Source organism: Carcharodon carcharias, chromosome 18, assembly GCF_017639515.1.
Source record: "Carcharodon carcharias isolate sCarCar2 chromosome 18, sCarCar2.pri, whole genome shotgun sequence".
Taxonomy (NCBI): domain Eukaryota; kingdom Metazoa; phylum Chordata; class Chondrichthyes; order Lamniformes; family Lamnidae; genus Carcharodon; species Carcharodon carcharias.
In genome coordinates this window covers 65635222-65661179 of record NC_054484.1, presented here as the reverse complement: position 1 = coordinate 65661179, position 25958 = coordinate 65635222, and the positions used below count along the sequence as shown (strand labels likewise).

Below are 25958 nucleotides of genomic sequence, written 5' to 3'. Positions count from 1 at the left end.
GTGCATTCCAGCCACAGGGGTGACCACCGTCATTGACCCAAGAGAATATTCTGTATGGATCCAAAATTTGTAACACAAGAAGAATGAACCCGTAAAGCTGAATCATAAGGAGAGTAACTCAAACATGAAACACTCACGTGGAAGAAAATGCTTCATCTTGAATCACTGCATAGTTAGGTGCTGCTTTTATGTCAGCCATTTTAATTTGCAAAAATAACCGATCAAAGCTACACAAATGGTTACCTCACTGTACAAATGACAGAATTATCCACAGTATACAAATGTAAGGAACTGACTTTAATTCAATTTTTTAGAAACTAAATTTTGAACCTCCTCTTCAACACCCTTAAGAAAAAAACCTCTCAAAAGATTGTATGTTGAATGCTTCTCCATATTGGTATATATAGTACCTGGGAATATTATTTTTCTTCCCCCATCAGATAAAAGGTAAACTACCAAAGCAGCTTACCTAGCTTGCAGAGGATAAGCAAGTTCAATTGTCTGTTACTGGGGAGTTTCAAACTTAGGATCTTTTGAATGGAGTAGAACTTTGGGGAGAATTGGAAGGGGGGGGGGGGGGGGGGGGGGGGTTGGGCGGGAGCAGGGCGCCGCCATTTTACATGGGCGGGCTAATTAAGGCCCGCCCAATGTGACACGTGCCCAGAAGTGCTGAGAGCTCCCTGTGCGGGTGGGGGAGTTGGATTGCCTGAGTCGGGGCCTGCGATCTTTTGCGCATGCGTGCGAAAGAGTGTAGAAATTTCCCTGAAGCATAAACTAATCTCCCTGAGGCAGGTCTTAAGTTCAAAAAAATTTAATAAAATGAAAAAAATTTAAGACATGTACCCTCATGTGAAACTGTCACATGAGCTGGGACATGTCTATTCATTTTATTTAAATGTTTTTAAAAGACTTTAAAAACCTTCATGAAACCTCATCTTGCCCGTGGATGAGGTTTCATGATAAATGCGAAGGCCACCTGGACTCGTCGCCTGCCCAGCAACCTGAAGGTTGGATGGGCAGCTCAGTTAATTGTTACATTTGATAGTTAACTGGCCTTAATAGGCCTTTGACTGCTTGGCGGGCGCACAGCCAACTCCGGTGTGCGCCTACCGAACTGAAAATCTGAATGACTTGCGGTGACATCAGGAAGCATGCCCAACATCACACACATCATCTTACGCCTCGATGAGCAGGCCCCGCCCCTGCTCGACGAGCCGAAAATTCTGCCCTTTGTTTTCACTGCTCGGCAGCAACTAGCAGGACAGATTTCCTCCCCCTCACCACCACCAACCCAGCTTTAGAGAACCCACCTGATTTTTTCTTTGACTTCAATTAAATACGCATCATATTATCTCTATATAGGTCGACATTCCAATCCACTCAAGGGGTAGAAACAAAACTCTACCCCTATGTTTGGTGAACAGTGGACCAGTAGTTCCTTAGATACCTTACTTATTTTAAAAGCTATCCTGTTGCTGCACAAATGGAGATAAGGAACAATTGTTCACATTTGTGATGACAAACCAGTCAACATGGCTTCTAGAGATTCATAAACGTATTCCAGTTGGCTTCTAATGAACGCATTCTGATATCTTTTAGATTTGCTGTTAGTAATGTCCTCAGTCTCGGAACGTTGGTTGGAGCTGTGCATTATACAATTAATTTGTCATATTTTTGAATGTTATATAATAATTAACAATAACCATGACAAACACTTTGGTTAAACACTACAAGTTACCACACATTTATGCTATTAAAAATGATCCATTGTTAACAAGAAATTTCAAAAATGTATTAAGCAAAATCAAAACTATATTTTACATTTGTCATGATTGGTTATTTCCCCCATCATCATAGCTTCCCAAAGCTCAGCACCACGATGGGAGGTTCTCCTCACCTTGTTTCCGGTCTGCTGTAGACTAATTGATAGTATTTACTTATATTTATAGGCAGAATATATACAAGTTGTGCTGGATTTCAGCTTTGTAGCAAACCTGTTACAACCTCTCGGTATACCCTGCTCTTGTGTAGTACGAGAATGCCATACTACTATGGATCAAATGGCCTCCTTCTGCTCCTTCTGTGCTGTATTATTCTATGATTCTATTACCAGAGGGTGGAAGTAACTGGATTCCTTTTTGAAAGAGCCAGCTAGGATCGTGAGCTACTCTCCGGTTCTATGATTTAATGATTTAATTTTGTGGCCTGTGTTAGACCAACTAAGTAAATAGGTATGACTCAAAAAGAATTCCTGCAGTGCCTATTGTTAGAATGTACAATTAGTTAATTGATAATAGCCGAGCAGTGCAGCTTCAGGACTGTTATCAATGAGCTAATTGTACATTTCTATCAATAGGCTCTGCAAGCGGTCTTATGCGCAATGTACACATTAACTTAATTCTACAAGTGATAAATAGATTTACAAAATGAAGAGCCAGACTATTCCATTTTCTTTCTGTACAGAGGGCGAGTGCCAAGCTGTTTGAAAAGTCATGATTGATCAGTTTCATTTGGTAAAATCTCTGGGGTTTAGAGAAAAGAGACCCACATGCAAAAAAAAATTGTAAAATGGTCATGCATGCTTGACTTTTTAAAAATGTTTTTGGTAACATTTTTGCTTTTCAAGGTGAAAAATATCACATGTTGCATCCAGTGCCACTATCATGTCCCCTCAGGTCATATTTAATAATGGATTAAGTATAATGCAGGGCTATTCATTCAATCTTTATTTTAAAATGTTTAATCCAAGTAAAAATTAAGGTTACACTTTCTAGAAGACAAATTGGGGATGGAGAAAATGAAGGTAATTAGAAATCGTCAGCAAAACCTTAATTCACATTTAGAGTAATTTTACGACTGCTGCCCACCAGAAACAGAAAACATGCTGCCTGAACAAAGATGGCAGCAGCAGCACTCAAACAAAATACACCAAGCAGCAAAAGGAGGAAATGTATATTTAGAGGGGAGACTGAAAGCAAGGTTAAAAGCATTGGTCTTAAAGAAACTTTTAAAGACAGGGATGGAGTAGCAAATGAAGTGACTCTAACAAAGAATTTCAAAAGACCACAACATTCTAACTGAATGAATGCCCTTCTATAGTGTAACTGAATAGAAGGAAATAATCAAAAAAGTGATTTGGAACCAGAGGAGTAGAACATGCAAGTGTAAGTAGAACATGCTGGTAAGATTGCTCAGGTAGACTGGTGAGAGAGCAGAGTCTAAAATTGAGGTTAAAGATCCTGAAATTAATTGCTGAGGTACAGGAAAGCAGTGGAGCTTTGAAACAATATGGGCTAATGGGTTTGAAGGACTTCCTACTGAAGGAGGAATGGGTCATGGTGTTATGAATTCACTGTAAATTGTTGAGGAGGAGATTTCAAAGACTGGGGTAGAGAAGTCAATCCTCAAGGTGATGAGGTGGAGGATTAGAAATTTGACAGAAGGAATGTGGATCATCATGCAATATTTAGTTTGTTAATTAATTCTAGCTTGGTCAGCCAGATGTAGAGCATGAAAATCGACACAGGGTCAAACAGGGTGAGGATAAATCTTCTAAGGGCTCATTGCATATTTTCTCTCACAAATGACTGGGTAAGTTGAAGCTCAGATCAATGGATTCATTATTGAAGTTGAAACAACAGGTTGCAGGTAACTAGAAACTGGGGCAGCATGATGGAGCTGGTGTGTCAGAACTAGTTTCAGTGGACAACGAAATCAATGTGGAGTAAGTCTGATCAAAAGCAGACTAAAGTCAACCACATTTCTGAACAGTGAAAAAAATCTTGCATTACATCCATTTTATTACAATGTGAATACATGTATTCAGTATAATTTTTAACACCAACTTATTAAATCAAAATAAACTTTAAAAGTATCACTACTTAGTGTATAAAGAAACCATGCATAATCTATAATACAACTATGAAGACCACAAATTAACCCCATTACATTATAAGCAGAATACACTGCTTGTCGCACAAACCAACACATCATTCCATGATCAAAATATTTGTATTATATCATTTTACTTAATCTCTCCTTCGTTACTCAAACGTTATTTTTGAAACTGGCCAATAAAACTTTTGCGAGAATGTATGATTCATTTAAACCCTTTAGTCATTAAAATATTGTGTATTAAATACTTTTAAAGTTAGAGAATTGTAAAAGATTGTTCAATAGATTTATTCACAAGGTTACTAATAACCAGAAGCTTACATTTCTAAGACATTAATAAAAATGAAAGCTTTAGAGGTAACCATTGTGGCAGATATAGATGAATGGAAGTTAAACATCCCCCCGCCCCATCATCGGAGCTGAAGTATTTAGGTCATGCCCCAATTGAAAAGTGTACAAAAATGTAGCTGTGGATACTTACTATAAAATGCTGCTATAAAACCTGAAAAAATCTCTTTAGAAATCATCAGAGGTTTTCAATTCATTAAACACACAATGGCTATAATTTTTTCTCAATGGTGATCAGTCTCATTACACTTGCACTTGTCTTTGCACTCACTGTAAATTAAAGAGTCAAAGAGCACAGCACCTGCTACAGAGCACCCGAGACCTGTGTGAACAGGGCAAGCAATTGTATCTCTCTAATCAGAATGAAAAATCATTAATGGGTATTGCAGTCTAAACCAGGAAGTGTGAATTAGAATATTGAATTCCATGTGAAATCAGGTGGTTGGGGGGAAGAGAGGGAAAGAAAGATTTAAGTGACAGTATTAGAGGGAGGCACACAAAGTAAAAAAAAACCTTTTGATTAAAATCTTCCACAATGCCTGAACATTTGTAAAAGTTAATTTTCAGAGAGTAGTTTGTCAGCAATTAACACTTAACATGCTGTAAAGAGTAATTACACTGGAAGGGAAAAGTCCCAACATTTTTCAGTTGATTTAGTTTGTTTCTGAGGCAAGTACAGCAACTTCGCTCCATTTCATGCATTTCAATGTTCTTGGCAGGATACCATTATTACACAGCTTTTGAAGAAGTAAGGCATTTGGGATAGCAACTTACTGACATTCCACGTTTAACTGTCCATATACAGTTGCTGGAAGTTGCTGTCCGATTTCCACATAAGTGAGAGCACTGTTAGCCTCTCTGTTATTTCTTTTGAAATAATGCAGGCTCTGTTATTGTTTGTTACTTAAAGACTCTGCAAAAGTCATTTTTCACAAGCTGATAGCTTTACATAATGCTGTTTAGTTCTTTTCTTATTTCGTCTTATTCCAATTTCACAATATAAACTCCATATTGCAAGTGTCCTATTATCAGTAAGTGAATTAGAACAAGGTAGCTATGTAATTAAAAGAACAAATAATCAAAATCTGCTTCTCCCTGGAGATTACAGTTTTACGTAAGTAGAAAGTGGCGAAATCATGATGAGTAAGACACCACAATTATGTGGAACAGGATTGATGAGCTTTATGGTCTTTTCCTGCCATTTTAGTATATTCATATACTATAATGAAAGGTGAAAAGTACATAAAGTGCCAAGTGCTGATTACAGAAGTATTTTTGGAATAATATTCCCTTCTGCCCATCAGAAAGAACGTGCAAGAATTAAAATAGTATAATTAAAGCGTATATAAGAATCAATGCAATGGTATTCAAATAGAATGTGTTATGAATATCAACCATTTTGGCAGAAATTTTTTAACTTAAATTCTCAGAACTATGTGGAGCTCATATCAATATAAAAGAAAACTTTACATATAATTGAACAAAAAGAAAAAGAGGCATGAGAAATAAATGTCATTGACCACATTATTTAGCACCGGTGAATAATGTTCCCAGAAACTAAATTAAGGCAAATATCATAAAGTAATAAGCTGTCTATTGTGTGAACTGGTACTGTATCATCTTTTGAAAACAAAATGTAAGTGAATAGTCTGGACAGACCATTGTCTCTTGGAATGAAACATAACAACATAGGAACAGCTAGATGAAAAAAGACCGGGTCCATCTAGTTTGCCTTCTTCATCCTGGCAGTCAGATAATGCAATAATAAAGACGATGTTAACTAATTATGGCATTCAATGGCTATCAATTTGTCTACCAATTTGTCTACAACAGAAACTAAAAGCAACAGAAACTAAAAGCAACCAAAGCAAAACCACAGTTGAGTTGTTGTTTTGGGAGCCATAGGTCCAAAGTCAACAAGTTCCCCCAAGCATGCTACACTTAGCACAGACCATATCTCAAATTACTATTCTACTGTATCCCAACATGAATCAATACTAACTGCTTCCCCTAGTTCTCTAGGGAGTCTGTTCTAATAGATTGACCAGTTGCTCACTGAAATATTTGACAATTATTCCATTTAAAATGTAAAACGTGAATAGATAGGCTTTTAAGGTTTCCCCTTGTACCTGAGTAATTGCCTCTGCAAAACTGGTAAGTAAGGCCTCTGTGTAATCCTCACGCAAGCCTGAAGGACATCAGAGGAGAAGAGCCAACTTCGATCATTCGAACATGGTGTATCCACTAGTACCTATGAAAGAAAATCAAACTAGTAACAAAATACAGAAGTGACTCCAAAAAAATGTACAAGTCTAGGTGACAGAGTGTCTTTATATCAAAATCTGTGTTTCCAGTTTATTGCCAACTTGGCTCAGTTGTCAGCACCCCATCCTAAGTTCACTGATGCTAGGTTCAAACCTCATTACAAAATTCAGCATATAATCTAGGCTAACATTTGGTAGTACTGAGGAGGTGTGGCACTATCAAAGTTTCCAGTTTTCGGCTCACATATTTCCCCAGATGATATCCCATCTATTTGCTGAGGTGAATGTAAATAATCCTATGGTGTCATTCGATAAGGAGCAGGAAGGTAGTCATGAAGGTGACCTAGTCAACATCTATCCTTTAGCCATTCATTCACTCTTTCAGAGATTTCATTACATACAGACTGGCTGCACAGTTTACCTATATAGTACCAAATCCACTTCAAAAACATAATCCTTGATTGCAAAGAGCATTTGAACACTGAAGACATGGTCAGGCATTTCTTTCTCTTTCTTTTGCAAAGTAAGTGTACACTGTATATTTGGTGGTGCTGCTTCCCCCTGACCCCCAATCAAAAAGTTTTTTCAAGCTATGAATGCTGAAAATGACTATCTGAATTAAAGTGCGTTCCTCAATACTCAGGATATCAGCACTACTTCAAGGTATCCCAGGATGAATCACATGTGGAAATTTGTCAAAAAGTGCACATGGTGACTTTGATAAAGACTTACTTCACATCAAAAGGACCACTGAAGAAAACTAACTGTCTATGGTCCTACAGCCTCAGGTAAAAAGTGAGTTTGGCCAAGCAATTTCAATCTCATCTCTCAGACAATGAAGCATCTACTCAGAAGTTCTGAGTTACATGAGCCAAGATATTTGGGAAATTAAATATTTAATCTGTTGTTGATCAGCTGTCTGTTTGGACAATGATAACATAACATGACCATAACAGCAAGTCACGAGAGACACCCATGACAAAATATTCCCCAAAAGCACAAATATAATTGTGGCTTATAGATACAGGCAGAGTACAACTTCTGACAGTGCTGAACTCAACTCATCCCTTGACAAAGTCTAGTAGTCTGATCACGGAGTTTCAGTATTCAGGCATTTTTAAAATAAAATGTAGACAACAGAATTATGAAAGGATATAGGGTTGTATGGGGTGGGATGGTTGTGTCTGATTATCCATGCTTAGACTTTGTACTTTTTATACAGGTGACAGATTAATTTCCTGTAATTTATAAATAATGAATACCAGGGAAGAACTAATCAGAAAAAATTATTAAATGAAAGCTTATATTGCTATTCAAAACAAATTAAACAACGCCATTAGTTTTCGTGAAACTATGAAATAATAGAAATCACTTGCATCTTATTCATACTTAGATGGATTGTTTTGTGCTGGACACAAGGGTCAAGCTCTGTGTGCACAGACAAGGAAATAGAAGCATTTCCCTCAAACAGAAATGTATCTCTGTGCACAGCGGTGAGGGCACTTCATACTTGCTTGAGATGCAGGTGGAGACGGAGTGCCCAGGGCGCTGTCAGTCGTAGGACTGCGGGGACCAGGAACATGCTCAGTTGGTGGCTGATGATGTGCCTCTGGAGTGATCCCTGAGGCAGCAGATGCTGGAAGTCCAGCAGGGAGTGCGGAGGGCATCTGGTGGAGATACATGAGGGAATGCGTGCCATGGTCTCTGTGATAGAAGTCCATTCGGAGCATGAGCAATGCAATGGCCCTCATGGTCGAGCAAAATGACTCTTCCATGGAGAGTGGCAACTCTCATGGAGAGGCTCCTCCAGGAGAATAATCAGGGCTTCCTGGGGATGCGATCGGACCTGCAAACCCTCACAGCGGCATTGACCTCAGCTGGTCAGTGTGGGAGATGGATTGGGCACCCAGTATCTCAGCTAGGTGCCCATCCATCAACGGTGAGCAGGGAGATCCAAAGCGACCTCACATTGGCGCACGAGCTGCCTGTCATCTCTGCAGGCTCCTCTCAAGGCACTCCGGATGACAGCTGCAGCTCCTCCACCCTTATGCCAGTGACCATGGCAGCTGACGAGACTGTGGCGACTAGGGAGATGCCAACCGTGCCACTGGCCACTCCCTCCCAGTCGGGGCCAGCACCAGGCCAGAGGATGCCCAAGATCATCAAGGCCAATAGGACAGCAAAGTAAGCAGGCTGCCTGCAATGCCGATGCCAGCAAGGGGGGAGCACCTAGATGTGGCACCCGCAAGCATAAATCAACTTAGGTGCAACCCAGGCTTAGTAGGTTTCTTTTGCCCCACATTTTAGTTGTTTTTAAGAGGTGTGCTGTTCAACATCTTTTAATGGACTTTGATATCTGTATGCAAGTTGGCAATCATTAAATGTTTTGGTTCTCAACAAGCCTCTGGGTGCTTCATTAGTTCTGCAGGTGAAGGGGAACCCATGCTATTATGATTGACTTGTTTATCATTGAGCTTTATTGAAAAGGCACATAGTTAATGTTGCTGACCAGGCAAATGTTGCTCTCGGGTATCAAGTATGGAGCCTGCCGCCCTGGCATGTGTTGATGGTTCATCTTTGATAGGCTAGCTGAAGGAGCATTGGATCAAAGCCTCCCAGGTGGCCCTGCCTCCCTGGAAGTTGCCCAGGTCAGCGTCTATCTCCTCAGCGTTCTCCTGTGCGTGCTCATCCTCAGACTCACTGCTGGACTCATCGTCTGCAGCCAGAGTATCTGCGTCTACATGTGCTTCCTCCACTGTGTCCCCCACTTTCCAGCGCCGGATTGTGGTGAGCACAGCAGCAACCACTATCAGTGACACAAAATCTGGGGGGTATTGGAGTGTACCCCCTAAATGGTCTAGGCATCGGAAGTGCATCTTTAGAAGACCGACGGTTCTCTCCATCACAGCTCCTATTGTGCCGCTGCTCAGCCTCTGTTCTTGGATGGCAGAGGGGCGTCATCAGCCACCTTTTGAGGGTATAGCCCTCATCACCCAGCAGCCATCCATCCAGCCAGGCTGGAGCACGGAAGAGCCTCTGCATCTGGGAATGTCTCAGGATATATGCGTCATGGGAGCTGCCTGGGTACCTTGCACAGACTTGCAGGATCTGCATCCTATGGTCACACACTATCTGCACAATTATTGGAGTGGAATCTCTTCCTGTTGATGAAGGCTCCCAGTTCACCCGCTGGTGCCTTGATGGCCACATTTGTGCAATTGATTGCACCCTGGATGTTGCAAAGCCTCTGGCTCACTCTGCCTCGCTGGCCTCATCCGTGCAGTAGTGAATGAAAGTCAATGCATGCCTGAACAAAGTGTCTGTCACCAGCTTGACACAATAGTGGCCAGCCGACTGGGAGACTCCACAAGGATCACCCACCGACCCCCTGGAAAGAGCCAGAGGCATAGAAGTTGAGGGCAACACGTGACTTGCAGCGCCACTGGCATGAGGTGTCCACCCGCACGATTGGAGGTGATCTCAGGTCGATTATCGGACAGGTGGAGGTCACTGGGTCCCTTGAGAGATGGAGCCTCCTTTGGCACTGCATCTCAGACATATTGAGGTAGCTGCATCGCCACCTGTAAACACTGGCAGCAGGATAGTGACATCTTCTGCGGCTCCTTCCATCTTACAGTTCCTGTTGGCCCTGCGCCCTTTTTGCCTGCGCCTGTCCTCCCATAGGTGGCTCCCCTGGAGGCTGAATATGGGCTCCTGGCCTCCACCCCTTCTGGCCCTCTCTTTCTCCTGAGGAGGTGCCTCTAGTGGAGAGCACAATCCCCATTCCCAGGGTAAGGGAAAGCTACCTGATACCTGCAAGGCCCCAAGCATTATGGTTCCTCCAGTCCTCAGCCGAAGCCCGTTCTTTCTGTCAAAGTGGCTCTGAAGAGAATTGAAGTTGCCCTATTCACACAAAGTAGCAATTAGTTTATAAACTACTTGCACTAGTGAACCCACTCACCCCTCTTATCCTGACCATGGATGAGATTTTTTAAAAGGTGGCCTACCCGCCTGCCTGCTGTACCCATGCAATGCACTGAAAATTGCACGGGTTGCAAAAAATCGTTAATTGCTGCCTCAAGGGCCTTAACTGGCCTGTTAATTAATGGCAGGCGCACCTCGGAACTCTTGGTGCACCCGCTTTCCGAAATATCGCGATGTCGCGTGGTGACATTGGGACACACACCGGACATCAATTTACGTGTCGGGCCCGCTCCCGCACGCCGACCTGAAAATTCTGGCCCATGTTTCCTTCCAATGTGCAGAAATGAACATACCTGCATTAAAAATCATTTGTTCATATTTATATTTTGTCCAACTCAATCTGTAATTTATTAAATCTTGCCTTCAATTTCATTGACCTTCAGAGCATTTAGCAAAAATTCTTTAAATTTATAAGTATTACAAAGCATTTAGAGCAGAGAAACAGACAATGCCAGAGTTTACGTTCCACATGCTTCATCTAGTTCCATCAACATATCCATCTATTCCTTTCTCCCTCGTGCTTATCGAGTTTCCCCTTGAATACACATATTCTATCCGGCTCAACTGCTCTCTGTGATAGCGAGGTGCACATTTGAACTACCCACTGGGTACCGAAGTTTCTTTCGAATTCTTTGTTAGGTTTATTCGTGACTATCTTTTATTTATAGCTTCTAGTTCTGATCTTGCCCACAAGTGTAAAAATCTTGAGGTCTACTCCGTCAAACCTTTTCACAATCTTGGCCGACCTTTATCAGGTCAACCCACAGTCCTCTTTTCTACAGAAAAGTGCCCCAGCCTCTTCAATCTTTCCTGATAGGCATTAACTTCTCCATTCTGTATCATTCTCATCTATAATTTTTGCACCTGCTCCAGTGCCTCTATATCCTTTTTATAATGTTTTATAGTACTTCAAATATGGTCTAAATAAAGCTCTGTGCAAGTTTTGCATAATCTTTCTGCTTTTCAATTCTATCCCTCTAGAAATGAACCCCAGTGCTTTGACTGATTTTTTTAAATGGTCTTATTGATCTGTGTTGCTACTTTTACTGATTTGTATCTGTCCCCCCAGATCCTTATGCTCCTCTACCCTATTTAGACTGTATTTGCCAAGGAGTCTGATGTCCTCTTATTCTTTCCATCAAAATGTATATTGCAATTCCCTACACTGAAGTTTATTTGTCAATTGCACACCCATTCTGCAAGTTTATTCATAACTTCCTGTATTTTATAACAGTCCTCCTCTGTATTAACACCTTCCAATTTGGTGTCATCCGCAAATTATGACATTGTACTTCCAATTAGAGTCCAAATTGTTTATGTAAATTGTGGACAACAGCATTTCCAGCACCGATTCTTTTCGAATATGACTCCCAACCATCTGAGTAACTTTCCTTAACTACTACTGTTTTCTGGTGGGCTTTCAATCCATTCTGTTTGTTGCCTGACTCCACATGTTCTGACCTTAGTCACAATTCTACTATGCAGTACTTAGCAGAGGCATTTTGGAAATTCAAATATCTTATGTCTACTGCATTACATTTATCCACCTTTTGTTACTGCTTTAAATAATTCAAGAGGGTTGCTCAAGCATGGCCTCCCCTTTTGAATCTGTATAAACTACTCCATTACTTTTTAAAATTTTTAGATGTTTTTCTATTACACCTTTGATGGAGGATGACACTGATGTTTCCCACCACCAGCCTAAGCTACTGATCCATTGTTCCCTGAGCTTGTTATACATAGGAATCACATTAACTGCCCACCAGTTTTCTAGCACTTTTCCCTTTTCTATATGTAGGTAATAGTGCCTGTGCTCTCTTCCCTAACTTATTTTAATATGGGCAGATGCAATTCATCAAGATTCTCCAAGTTTGACTAGTTTACCAATTATTTTCCCATCTTAAATTTTTTTATACTCCGCCTGATCTCTTGTTCTAATGTCATGCCACCATGCTAGTGTCTCTGGTAAATACTCAAGCAATGTAATTACTTGTACTAACACAAAACCAAAATATTGCTGATGTTGGAAATAAAAACATAAAAAACTGGTAATACTCAACACATCAGGCAGCATCTGTGGAAAGAGAAACAGTTAAAGGTTTCAGGTTGGTGGCCTTTCATCAGAACTGGAAGAAGTTAGAAATGTAATAGGTTTTAAACAAGTCAAATGGGAGAGGGTGGAAAAAGAACAAAAGAGGTCTGTGATAGGGTGGAAGACAGGAGAGATTAAATGACAGGTGGTGCAGGGCCAAAGGGAGTGGTAATCAGACAAGTAAAGAAACCAAAGTATTGTCTAGAGGAGGCGTGACTGTAGAATACTTTACTATTTCCTTTTATATTCCTTGATAACTTAACATTGTAGTTTTTCTTTGCCTTCCTAATTGTCTTTGATTTTCCTAACCTTTTCATTTTCCCTTTTGTCATAGATTAAGTACATGGGCAATAAAAGAGTGTGCCTTTCCCATTAATTTTGTCCTTTCACTTGTATACCCATTGTTTATCATTACTGATTAGTTTGTGGTTTATCATTACGGATTAGTTTGTTCTTACTCCCTTTAGTGGAATATATTTCTGCTACTTTATGATCACCAGTTTAAGTGCTTCCCACTGTTCTGTTTCTTTGTCAGTAAATATTTCCAGTTTATTTTCACTCTTTTCACTCTCATTCCCTTAAAATAAGCTTTTTCTACCCCCCACCCCCACCAAGTTTGTTACTTTGGCATTTGTCTTACCAAATGTCCTTCTGAATTTTTATCCTAAACCTTATTATATTGCAATCACTAATGCCTTGGTGTTCCCCTGCACTTACTTCTCCGATCTGTTCTGTTTAGTTTCCCATTACCATATCCAGCCATGCTACCTCTCCTCGTGGGCTTTTTACATGCTGGGTAAGAAAGAAGTCTTGTACACAATGTAAAAACTCCATTCCCTGGCAGTTTGCTGCCTCTTGTCAATTTCCTAGAGGAAAGGATAATAGCACTGTCAATAGGACTTTAAACTGGTAAGAAGGGTGGAGGAATCTGGTGAAAACAACATGAGGTTTAAGAATTGGAGCAAGTTGAAACCACCCATGATTATTAACTTATGTCTTTATTCATGTCACATATTTGCTTAACATATTTCATCAGCCTCCTTTCCACTATTTGTTAGGCTGTAGTTTATTTTTTTAGTATGATTGATCACACCTTTTATTTCAATCCATACAGATCCTGTGTCGAATTTTGTTAGTTATCTCCCTTTTCTCTACTGCCATAATATCTCTATTTAGCACAGTTACCCAAACCACTTCTTCCTTTCCCATCATTTCTGATATCATAAACTGCAATACTTAGTCTTTATGTCTTTATGTAGCCATGTTTCAGTTACTCCTCATGCCTCTGATTCCTTCCTACAGATGGTTGCCTCTAGTTTCCCCTTCTTATTTTGCATGCTGCACATGTCGTTGTACAGGAAATCTGTCTTTATTACTTGTTCCTTTTATGTAAGTTCAATGGTCCTTTTAAGCTTGTTTTATAACTATATTTGCTCACTGACCATCTACAATACCCTTATTCCTTACGTCAGTCTAATCTTTACTCTCATTTCCCACTTCTTTCGCCATTTTCACAGATCAGTCCCCTATTCTTACTAGTTTAAAGTTCTATCGAAAGCCCTATGTAGCCTGCTAGGGAATGTTGCATAGATTTTGAATTCTAGTCACTCCATCCTAACATAATTCCTTTAACAAGTTTCCGCTGTTTTCTACTCTTCAATCAATTTGTTATCCATCCCCAAGAGTTACCCTGACTCCTTTCTCAGCTTTGAGCTTAGCTTATAAACTTTTCAATGTCAAACACTTTTGTGGAAGTTGAGGTACACCATACTGTAGAGCTTTCCACAGTCCACTTGAGTTTTCACTATGTCATAGAGGTCAAACAGTTGAGAAGGCCGATTTTCCCCTTCTACCATACGGATTGTTGTTTATTAGACTGTTATAAAGATAATCCTCAAGTTTACTCTTGGTAATTCCAAAATCATCTTTGGTATCTTTTTATGGCTTCAATTTTAATAGAACCCATGCCTATAAAAGCAAATTGTTGCAGAGTTTTTTTTTAAACCATACAATTCTTATACATCAGTAACTTTTTAAAACTTATCACCTGGCCTCCACTCGAAACCAGTACAGAAAATATCAACTCAAGTGCTGTGTGGTCCATATGTCTAAACTCAGTGTTCTATAGGACTACGCTTTGAAGCTATAATGTACTACATCACCAAAGCACAGAAGTTGTCTTAAAGCCAGTGCTTGCACCTGTCTAGCAAAATATGATAAAAATGTAGCCTCACCTTGTCATACATTTGTGGCCACCGTGGACCAATGTGTCGGCCATCCAGGTCAGTCACAGAAATTATGCTTCTTAAGTCTTTAGGTATAAAAGATTCAAGTGCTTGCTTCAGCCGTCTGTGTCGCAAACTGTCATATTCATTGCAGAGAAAATTACCTTTTTTAGAAAAGACAAGCAAATGAAAGGTTTTCAGGTGACCAAACATCTCACTGAGTCAAGGAAGAAATTCCTGTGTACATGGCATTTGTTTCAGCAACTTAAAACAAAGCAACTTTACTTGTTCCGTTACAACCAACAATAGTGAAAGGTAATAATTAGAAAAAAAATTACAAGAATAGCAACAATAAAGCTAATACCTTTGCATCTGTCCTCCAAGGACACCATTATATACCAGCCTCAGCCCATTAGTAAGACTCTTATCTCTGGGCCACAATGGCATGGGTACAAGCCCCTTTCTAGAGACTTGAGCATAATCCAGACAGAATGTGCAGCACTGAACTGTCAGAAACATTAATCCTACCCAGCATAAAAGATCCCATGGCACTAAGGCCTTCAAGTGTTCTAGCCAAATTTTATCCCTTAATCAACCTCACTGAAATAGATTATCTGGTTACTTATTACTGAGTGCAAATTGGCTGCAGTGTTCCCCACAATCACAACAATGACTACACTTCCAAAAGAAATCCATAGGCTTCATGGGCTTTTACCAAGTGGACACCTCCACCTCCCCAAACTCTTCTCTTTATTCGTACTTAGTTCGACATTGTTAGGAAGTGAAAGGTGCTACATATATGCATATATTTTCCTTTTGTTTTACTCTTTCACATGATCTGGGTGCCACTGGCTAGGCCAGCATTTGTTGACCATCCCTAATTGCTTTTGAGAAGGTTGTGAGCCACCTTCTTGAACCGCTGCATTCCATGTGGTGTAGGTACACCCACAGTGCTGTTAGGGAGGCTGTTCTAGGATGTTGACCAGTGACAGTGATGGAACAGTAATATAATTCCAAGCCAGGATAGTGTGGGGCTTGGAAGGGGAACTTGCAGGTGGCGACATTCCCATGCATCTGCTGCCCATATCCTTCTGGGTGGTAGAGGTTGCAGGTTTGGAAGGTGCTGTCGAAGATGTCTTGGTGAGTTGCTGCAGTGTAGTTTTGTAGACGGTACATGTTGCTGCTATTGTCTATCTATGGTGCAAGAAGTTAATTTTTAAGGTGGTGGATGAGATGCTGATGCAGTGGGCTGCTTTGTTATGGACGGTGTTGAGCTTCTTGAGTGTTATTAGAGCTCCACTCATCCAGGCAAATGGACAGTATTCCACCACACTGTTGACTTGAGCCTTGTAGATGGCGACAGGCTTTGGTGAGTCAAACGTTGAGTTACTTGCCACATAGTTCCTAGCCTCTGACCTGTTCTTGTAGCCACAATATTTATATGGCTGGTCCAGTTCAGTTTCTGGTCATTCCCCAGGGTGCTGTTAGTGGGGGAATCAACAATGGTTAATACCATTGAAAATCAAGGGGAGATGGTTAGATTCTGTCTTGTTAGAGATGGTCATTGCCTGTATGTATCAGCCTGAATGTTGTCCAGGTTTTGCTGCATATGGACAAGGACTACTTCAGTATCTGAGGAATCACGAATGATGCTAAACATTATGCAATCATCAACAAACATCCCCACACCTTACTTTAGAATGGAAGGAAGGTCATTGAAGAAGAGGCTGAAGATAGTTAGGCCTAGGATACTATGCTGAGGAACTCCTGCAGTGAAATCCTGGAACTGAAATGATTGACCTCCAACAACCACAACCATCTTCCTTTATGATAGGTATGACTCCAACTAGAGTGGAGTTTTTCTCGATTCTCCTCTCATGGAGTCCAGTTTCATTAGGGCTCCTTGATGCCGTACTCAGTCAAATACAGTCAAGGGCAGTCACTCTCACCTCAAGTTCAGTTCTTTTATCCATGTTTGGGTCAAGTCTGTGATAAGGTCAGGAACTAGTCTGTGATAAGGTCAGGAACTGAGTGGCCTTGGCAGAACCCAAACTGAGTGTCAGTGCAGCAGGTTATTGCTGTGTAAGTTCTGCTTGATAGAACTATTAACAACACTTTCCATCACTTTGCTGATGAGAGTAGATTGATGGGGCCATAATTGGCCAGGTTGGATTTGTGCCGCTTTTTGTGGGAAAGACATACCTAATGAATTTTCCACATTGCTGAGTACATGTCAGCCCCACAGTTGTATTGGAACAGCTTGGCTCAGGGTGCAGCTTGTTCTGGAGCACAAGTTTTCAGAACTACTGTCAGAATGTTGCGAAGGCCCATTGCCTTTGGAGTATTCAGCGCTTTCAACCATTTCTTGATATCACATGAAGTAAATCGAATTGCCTGAAAATTGACATCTGTGATGCTGGGGGCCTCAGGAGGAGGCAGAGATGGGTCATCCACTTGGCGCTTCTGGCTGAAGATGGCTGCAAATGCTTAAGTCTTGTCCTTTCACGTGCTGGACTCCCCTTGTCATTGAGGATGGGGATATTTGTGGAGCCGCCTCTTCCGGCAGGTTGTTTAATAGTCCACCCATTCACGACTGGATGTGGCAGGACTGCAGAGCTTCCATTTGACCTGTTATTGTGAGGTTGCTTTGCTTTATTGCATGCTGCTTTTGGTTCTTAAAGGTTCTGAAATATTTCTAGGATGCGCTAACAGCTTCTCTGGTGATTAAAGAACACCTCCATAATTAAAGCAATCTTCTGATTCAAATATTTTAAAAGTCTATGCTGGCAATATTGCAAACATTTTTTAAAAATGACACTGAAATTAACAATCATTCAAACTGGCGTCAATTTTATTCCACCAACTTTGTCACCTTTTTTTTTTAAGGCGTTGTTTTCTAAATAACAATCAGAAAGCTGCTTCTACTCTCCCAACCCACCCCTGCCCAGGACACAGCAAGCCATGGTTTAAAAAAAAATGGTTTCCCTCAGTTTCAACTACTAATCCCACTCCCACCACCAACCAATCCAATCTCGGGTGAGGGATTTTTAAAATGTGTTTTTAATCTCTCTGTGGATGTTATGAACCCCTGAGCCTCTGCTCTCTGCCTTGATATTCAATGAACGGCATGGCACTAGGAATTTCTGAGGAACAAAGGGACCTTGGCGTGTGTGTCCATAGATCCCTCAAGGCGGAGAGGCACGTTAGTGGGTTGGTGAAAAAGGCGTATGGGACACTTGCCTTTATCAATAGAGGCATAATTGGGAGGTCATGTTGGAGTTGTATAGAACCTTGGTGAGGCCACAGCTGGAGTACTGTGTGCAGTGCTGTTCGCCACATTATAGGAAGGATGTGATTGAACTGGAGTGGGCACAGAGGAGATTGACCAGGATGTTGCCTGGGATGAAACATTTAAGTTATGAAGAGAGGTTGGATTGACTTGGGTTGTTTTCGTTGGAGCAGAGAAGACTGAGGAACGACCTGATCGAGGTGTACAAGATTATGAGGGGCATGGACAGGGTGGATAGGGAGCAGCTGTTCCCCTTAGTTAAAGGGTCAGTCACAAGGGGGCATAAAGTGAGGGGCAGGAGGTTTAGGGGGGATGTGAGGAAAAACTTTTTTACCCAGAGGGTGATGATGGTCTGGAATGCACTGCCTGGGAAGGTGGTGGAGGCGGGTTGCCTCACATCCTTTAAAAAGTACCTGGATGAGCACTTGGCCCATAGCCTTGAATGTTATGACGTGCCAAGTGCTGGTAAATGGGATTAGGTAGGTAGGTCAGGTGTTTCTCACGTGTTGGTGCAGACTCGATGGGCTGAAGGGCCTCTTCTGCACTGTGTGATTCTGTGATATATATACACTCTCTCAAAAAATACCTCTCCTGTCCAGTTTCTTTTCCTTAACTGATATTCTCATGTCCTTACTGGAACTTTACATGATAGGATTGTTTAAGAAATGTTCAAAGACAGAACTGAATAGAGATTCCAATTCATCCATACAAAAATTTAAATTAACTTTTCCCTGGAATGGTGAAAACAAACCTAAAATAAAATAGGTAATTAAGTATTATTATTCTAAAGTAAATTGAGAATACTGGCCGCTTGATAGTGATAACAAAATATGACAACTTGGAATGCTTTGATGAATGTGGTTCATAAGTCATCTGAATTCTAAAAAGAAATTCTTGCCTTGATATCACTCCCATAGAATCCATTAGATTTTACACACTGCATAGTTTTCCATTTAGATCATTTCATTTGACTTTAAAGTCCTTACCTTTTTGCCGATAGCAACAGCATGTGGTGGAAGAGTGAAGAATAAATTATGGGACACAATGACTACAAGTCTAATAAGTAGTGATTAATAGGAAATAATTGTTAGGCTGTATAATACATGAGCAAGTAATAGCATTTTAATTGTAAAGGTTGATGGGAATAATAGTAATGTAGAACTACATAAAATAATTGAAATAGCTGATCAGTACCTAAGTTAACAATTCCCATCAGGACACTAGGAACTTTAAGCTTCTTGGGTATGTTAAGACACAGCAATTGGTAAAGCTGAGTTATCTAAAAATCCCAGAAGAAAACTTTAAACAACTGTCCTAAACTATATTTTAAGTGATATGTTTGAGGTGCAGCTCTAAATTCAGGAATCGGACCATCAGTTCTCAAGAGGTTTTTATATCAAACTACATGGGGCATTTATTAACTTACACAAGTTAAATACATACTCATGGCTACAAGTTACTACTATTATAACTTATAACAAATTCCCAAACTAATCTCCACCCAGGCAACCCATAGGCTTTAAGTAGACACCAGGCAAAGCGTTTTCACCTTAGAAATTCAAAACGAGGTTTCTTTCCAGACACAGTGGTAGGCTTACAGGCTTTGATCTTACATTGCCATTGCAGTGCACACACAAAACACTGCTGTCAGTCATACTTAGCACATCTCACTGAATGTAAATTCTCATTGTATCACCAGCCCCTTTGAACTCCACCTCTTCTAACAATAAAACCCCTTTCATAGTACCAATTTTATTAGCAATATAAACATTGCTTGGTCTCTGCTAGCTAAGTGCCAGATTTCACTCCCCTTCTTGAATGTTCTATTCAACAAAAGAACCTTGCCAAGAGATACAGATTTCACATATGTGGAGGATGCAAAATTGCAGTTCTTACCAATTAGATATCCACCAAACATGCCAGAAAAGTTAAGATTTGTTCATTCAAATGTAACTGAATTTTTAAAAGCGTGATAAAATTTAATTACTGTCAAACACCTCTTTGGCATTGAAAATTTACCTTATAAGCGTAATAACTTATTAATTGTTGTTAGGAGTCTTTTAAAAAAATTAAAAATAAATTTTTCTTTTTCATTTTTTGATTTTTTTAGTAACTCTTAATCCCATTTTTGCCTCCTCTTTATTTTACTCCATAAACATGATTTTACATATTCTAACTTACCCTTCCTGGTTTAGACTCTGGCTGCCTTACTAAGGATTCCTTGATCTGATTAATTGAAGAGACACGCTGTTGCTTGCTCTGTCATACAGATCCTAAATCCCCTGCAGAGGGTACACGCTGTTTCAGATTCCCGACACACGTTTGTTTGCCACTGTCCGCAAAATCCGAGATTACTTGTATGTGTAAAAATCTAACTTTTTATTGATTTGCAATTTTTAATTTGAAGACACAGAATTCTCTTCCATTACAAAGAATTAAATCTGCATTCATATGTAATATATATGGAGATAACCACAATGATCCTGTGGAAGGTCAGTTTATAGACAGGATTTTTTGCAGTTAAAAGTTGTCTAAAGTTCACAGTCAACTACATTTCTCACTGAGGTTCATTTATGCCCATTTAAAAGAGCATTGCTTTATTTAAGTAAACATTTTCTGTCACAGAGTCAGCTTAAACTAATTGTTGCTTCTTTTGGCAATTTCTAATTGTTTTATCCTAATTATGATCTTAAGTGTAATTGGCTTAATTATCTCATTATTTATGATTCAGCTTCAAAGTCTGTTTCCCTAGCTGGTTAACCCTTACATAGAACCTCAGATTGACAGTTTGTTAGAAAAGGCTTTGCAAAATGATGTTATCACTATTTTTTTTACATTTTTACCTAGTATATGCTGATCTCAAAAAATGTAATCCCAGTTTATTTCAATGGTTTGCTCCTCAAAAAAGACAAGCAAAGAAATTGCACAGAAATACTGTTCCTGTCAAAATAATGGCAATTCCTAATGAAATTTCTCCAACTCTTATTGAGTGGTTTCATCCCAACTATGCTGCATAAGCAATCATCCTATTAGTCCAACTAATTTTCAAGATTGCTTGTTTCCTCATGCTCCAGGGTTTTTGGTTCTCATTTAACATTCAGGCCTAAACAATAAAGGAATAATTTCATCTAAAGGTGGGTGTTATTTTAAGATACCATTACTAGCTGAAACTTGCACTCAGCTCAGCAACATGGGAGCATGCACATGCATGCAAGCATATGCAAAACCAGTTCATTTTTGATGTGAGGAGAAAGCAGAGTGGGGTGTCAATTCTCTATCAGTAAGGTACATTTATAAGTAAATTCGTAAGGCTGCATCTCCTGGACAACTTTTTAAGCTTAGTTTTGCACCATAGCCAAAGCTCCAAGTGATGGTCTCATACCCCTCAGGTTCAATGCATCCAGCTATCAAGCGAACAACCTGAATCCAGAGTTAATCAGAAGAATTTTACAGGCCCACAACAGGTGGCCGGGATGGGGTGGAGAAAAAGATGAACTACCTGACCAAGTCCCACCGTTGAGGAATTTCACCAACGACAGGACCAGTTTCTGACAGGCTTCCTGCCACAAGGAGACGGGAAACAAATTTAAATATTCAAGTTGCTCATTAATGGCCATTTTACCAGACCACCAGCATTTTGCCGATGGCAGATTGAGCCCCCCCCAAAATGAGTGCATTCAGCCGGTAGCCTTTCAACGGCAATCCGGGGGACCGGGAAGGGGGGGGAGGAAGTTTTTTTTTATTCAGAGGGGGAGCGCAGATAGGGAAGGCAGCCCCCATGACCCTAGCAATAATCTCTAAGGGGTTTCCTTTTCATTGATAAAATTTTTATATTTTCTTTTAATAAATGTTTCTTCAGCCAGATAGCACTGCTGAACTGCCAGCCCTCTGATTGAACCAACATCTCTAGAGGGAGGGTTGCCATCCTGCACAAAACAGCAATCCCATTATGAGCTGCCAACTGTAAAATCAAGGGGGAGGTCCCAGCAGCTAGCTGGCATGTTGCCGACACATATTTCAGGCTATTGTCAGGACTCCTGTCTTTTTGATAAAGTTCTGCCCAACATCACCTTTTTCACCCATTTTGGAAACTGCTTCTCATTTACTGAAACACAATGCATAATGCCACTAAAATGGAACAAATGAACAATAAATCATTTGATGGAAAGGTTACGCCTAGAGAACCCAAGGCAGCCACAATAGGAATGGTGACAATTGCACTACAGGTGTAGGAAAAAGAGTAATTTAATAGTATTTATATATCAGCCTTCAGCAAGCTGCAAGCATGGCAATTCTGAAAAGTGATAGCATAGTATGAGCTTTGGGTAGCACATAAAATAACAAAGATTACCTGGTGTGGCATACTGCAATATTGCCAAAGATTTCCCTCCAGGAGCAGCGCACATATCTAGCACACACTCGCCATCGTGCACATCCAATGCGAGGACAGGCAACAAAGAGGCTGCATTCAGAAGGTAATACTCCTTCAACCTATCAGTGTGATGTTGGAGTCTGGGGAACTGGTACTGGATATTGCTGATGTAACATCGCAAAGAATGCTGGGAAAAAGGTAGAACATCTGGTAGGAAATTGTAATATCCTTGAGATTGCAGATACTGTTCAAATGTCACACATTGACTGAATTTGTTCACAAGCACAGCGTACTGCCAGTCTGAAGGAAGCAGGAGCACTTCTCTGAAAGACAACCAAAGCAAAGAAAAAAGAGTCAGTAAAATTTAAACTGTTACAGCATTTTCTTTGGGGGGTTGTTGGGGGTGGGGGTGCTCCTGTTGGAGAAACAGAAAGCTTGAACTTACATCTAAAATTTCTGAGGCTAAAGGAATTACTGATATCCACATATCAAGTACTTTCCATCATTAAATCATGATTGCCAAAAGATAGAGATTATGGGCAGAATTTTCTGCCTGTCGGGTGGGCGGGCCCGAACCAATCTCCGGTGGGCGGGGAGCCAATCCCCGCCGGAGAAGCAGGCCGCACTGCCATTTTACATGGGCAGGCCAATTAAGGTCCGCCTAGCGTGATGTCCGGCGGGAAGCGCTGTGCGCTCCCTGTGTGGGCAGGGGGTGGGGGGGGATTTCCCAAATGCGAGAATGCGTTCTTTTACGCATGCGCACATCTCCCTGAGGCTATGTGCTGCCTCAGGGAGATCGTTTCCACTTTGAAAAAGATTATAAATAGAAAAAAAAAATTCCCTAACATGTTCCCCTCATGTGACAATGTCACATGAGATGGGACATGTTCATAATTTACACTAAATCTTTATTAAACTTTTCCAAACCCTGCATGAAACCTCATTCCGCTGGTGGATGAGGTTTCACGTTTTTTCTATTTGCCGCCGGGGCTCCTGGGCCTGCCCACTGACCTTAAGGTTGGACGGGCAGGCCCTTTAATTGTTTAAATGATCCTGTCAATGGCCTCAGTTGGCCATTGACAGGGCAGCAGGCCTGCAGCTGAGTTTGCTGCGTGCCCATCTTCCTGAAAATTTAAATGGGGCGCGATGATGTCGAGGGTTCTGCCTGACGTCATCCCACGTCGGCGAGCAGGCCCCAGCCTCTGCTCACCAACAGCAAAATTCTGCCCTTTATTTTCTCCTATAAGATTATGTATTGTAATGTACTAAGTGAATTTTGGAACATGCACTTGTTGGAACAGGCTAACTCTTTGGTGAGTTGATGACAAAATGGTTATGCAACAATCTAAATTAAAATCAGGTCAATAACATTTTAAGAGTGTCCAAACCTAACAATTTAGACAGCAACATAGAGGGCAGGATTTTCCGCAGCCACCCACCGCCAGGATCTTCCGGTCCCGCCAGAAATCAATGGACTTCTGGCTTGGGCGCCACCTCACCCGTGTTGGAACCCACCCATGACGGAGCTGGAAAATCCAGCCAGAGTTTCTATTTGCCCAATATAGACTGCAAGTTGTTTCTTTGTAAACGTACATCGAAATTACCAAAGTACAGAGAACTTAATTTGTTAGCAGAGCTCTATCTTAGGGGAGCCAAAGCGTGTGCAGGAAAAGATGCAGCTACCTGTGCAGAGCACCGTAAGCACCCGGCTACATCGTCCATCCATTTGGACACTGGCTTGCACAATCATTTGGAGCCTGCAAAGAACTATACCCTCATTGACAGGTATCCAGTCCTCCAATGAGCCCTCCACTACCCAGAATGGCTGGTCAATCATCAAAGAGCTCTGGAGGATTGCAAATCTGCTTGGCTCAGGTGTCTCAATTACTAATTCTGCCATGAAAAGTTCAGAGTTTCAAACAACTTGGGAGCCACCTCATCCCTAAAGAGATCCTGCTCACTTCCCTCTTCCCCAGGCAAATCGACAGGAATTAGTTCTTAGAAATTCAGATATGGTTGAGCTGTCATTGGGCACACACTCATGCCAAGAGCTGAAGTCCTGGGATATGCTTCAACCTTTGGTCCGTAAGCAACAGTTCTACTAAGTAAACTGATGCTTCAGAGCTGTGAACAATGTACAAAATTGCATATTTTCTTTTTTCTCTCAACAATTCCAACCTTATTACAGCAGTGTCAACACTTATGGCAAGGTAGATTGTAACCCACTACTTCTGTTCGCATCAAACTATTCGCCCTTCTCCACACAGATACATTATGAAATTCCTACTGGACCCCACTTTACCATCTAAAGTGCAAAGTACAACTATAAAATGTAATGTAAACAAGTTACACAGATTTAAAATCTAATTTTCATAAAGATTCAAAAACTGGCATCTTACCCTGAAAACTATACCATTAGCCTTGTCAAATTACACGCCATTTCAAAATATGCAAAAAGATAAAAAGTAATAACTATTGATAGTTATCTATAATGTTATTTTTCTTAATAATTTGGTAATTATGTATGTAATCATTAGACCAAAATAAAAATAGCCTGTTAGACTATTCTATGAACTCATTCCATTGCACATGCATATTTGTATCGTACAACTGCAAATAGACAAGGCAGTAATTACTTTATACAAGTGAAGTTATACAAAATCATTTTAAGAGCAGCTCCTGTTGTCTCCACCCACTATAATCTGTAGCTTTTTGATAACCTACTTTGAGCAGAATCAAGCACAAGTATCAATTACTCTAGATGCTTGCTGAATTACACAGTCTCCAGCCACACCATCAAGTATTCTTCAAATTGGTGGATACTGGACACAAACCAGGGTTTCACTATGATTGCATATATATTACATATACTCATATACATATGCACAACTAAGCACAAAAATCTTGAAGCTATCAGAGATATCTATTAGTCCACAGGGTACGCTGTTGTATAAAATCATTGATTTGGTGTGAACATAACTAATTACCTACTATTCTCACTGTAAAGATTTATGAAATATGTAAGCCATGTTCAATCAGGAGTAACTAAAGTTTTAGTGCTGTACTGAGTTATAATCGCAATGATCAACCTCTCTGGCTCTGAAAGATTAATTTTATAAATGTGGAGTCTCATACTCTTGAAAGAAAATGCTGTAGATTTTTAAATATTAATACTGTCTAGAAGTTTGTCTTTTTTTATTAACGTTTCTCTGTTAATAACATATTTTGTCCCATTCTTTCTACACAATGATTTAAATGTAATTTTTATTTACTGCTTTTTGCAGTGTTTTTCAATCTGATAGGTTGATCAGTCTCCCTGCTGCCTGCCCTGTTCACAGACCCAAAAGATGCTCTGGAGGAGGTGGTAAGTTTAAACTGGCATCGGAAAAGAAGAAGTCTGCACGTGAGTCCTGTAAAATTTTATGGGTAGTTTTTTTGACATGAACGGTGAGTGCTTTTCCTTCACCAATGACCACAAAATCCTGACCAA

At 40.5% G+C, this 25958-nt stretch overlaps 1 protein-coding gene across 2 annotated transcripts in view; it reads right to left on the bottom strand.

The window, feature by feature from the left end:
• nsun3 (NOP2/Sun RNA methyltransferase 3) overlaps positions 1-25958 on the bottom strand; it is a 49327-nt gene that overhangs the window by 11456 nt on the left and 11913 nt on the right. For both annotated transcript variants that reach the window (XR_005945909.1, XM_041212011.1), the window contains exons 3-5: positions 22448-22791; positions 14817-14971; positions 6372-6493 (exon numbers count right to left, since the gene is read on the bottom strand). Coding sequence is in view for 1 of the 2 variants with exons in the window: in XM_041212011.1 (XP_041067945.1) it covers positions 6372-6493; positions 14817-14971; positions 22448-22791 (621 nt within the window). In the remaining variant the exon portion in view is untranslated. The remainder of the gene's footprint in view (positions 1-6371; positions 6494-14816; positions 14972-22447; positions 22792-25958) is intronic.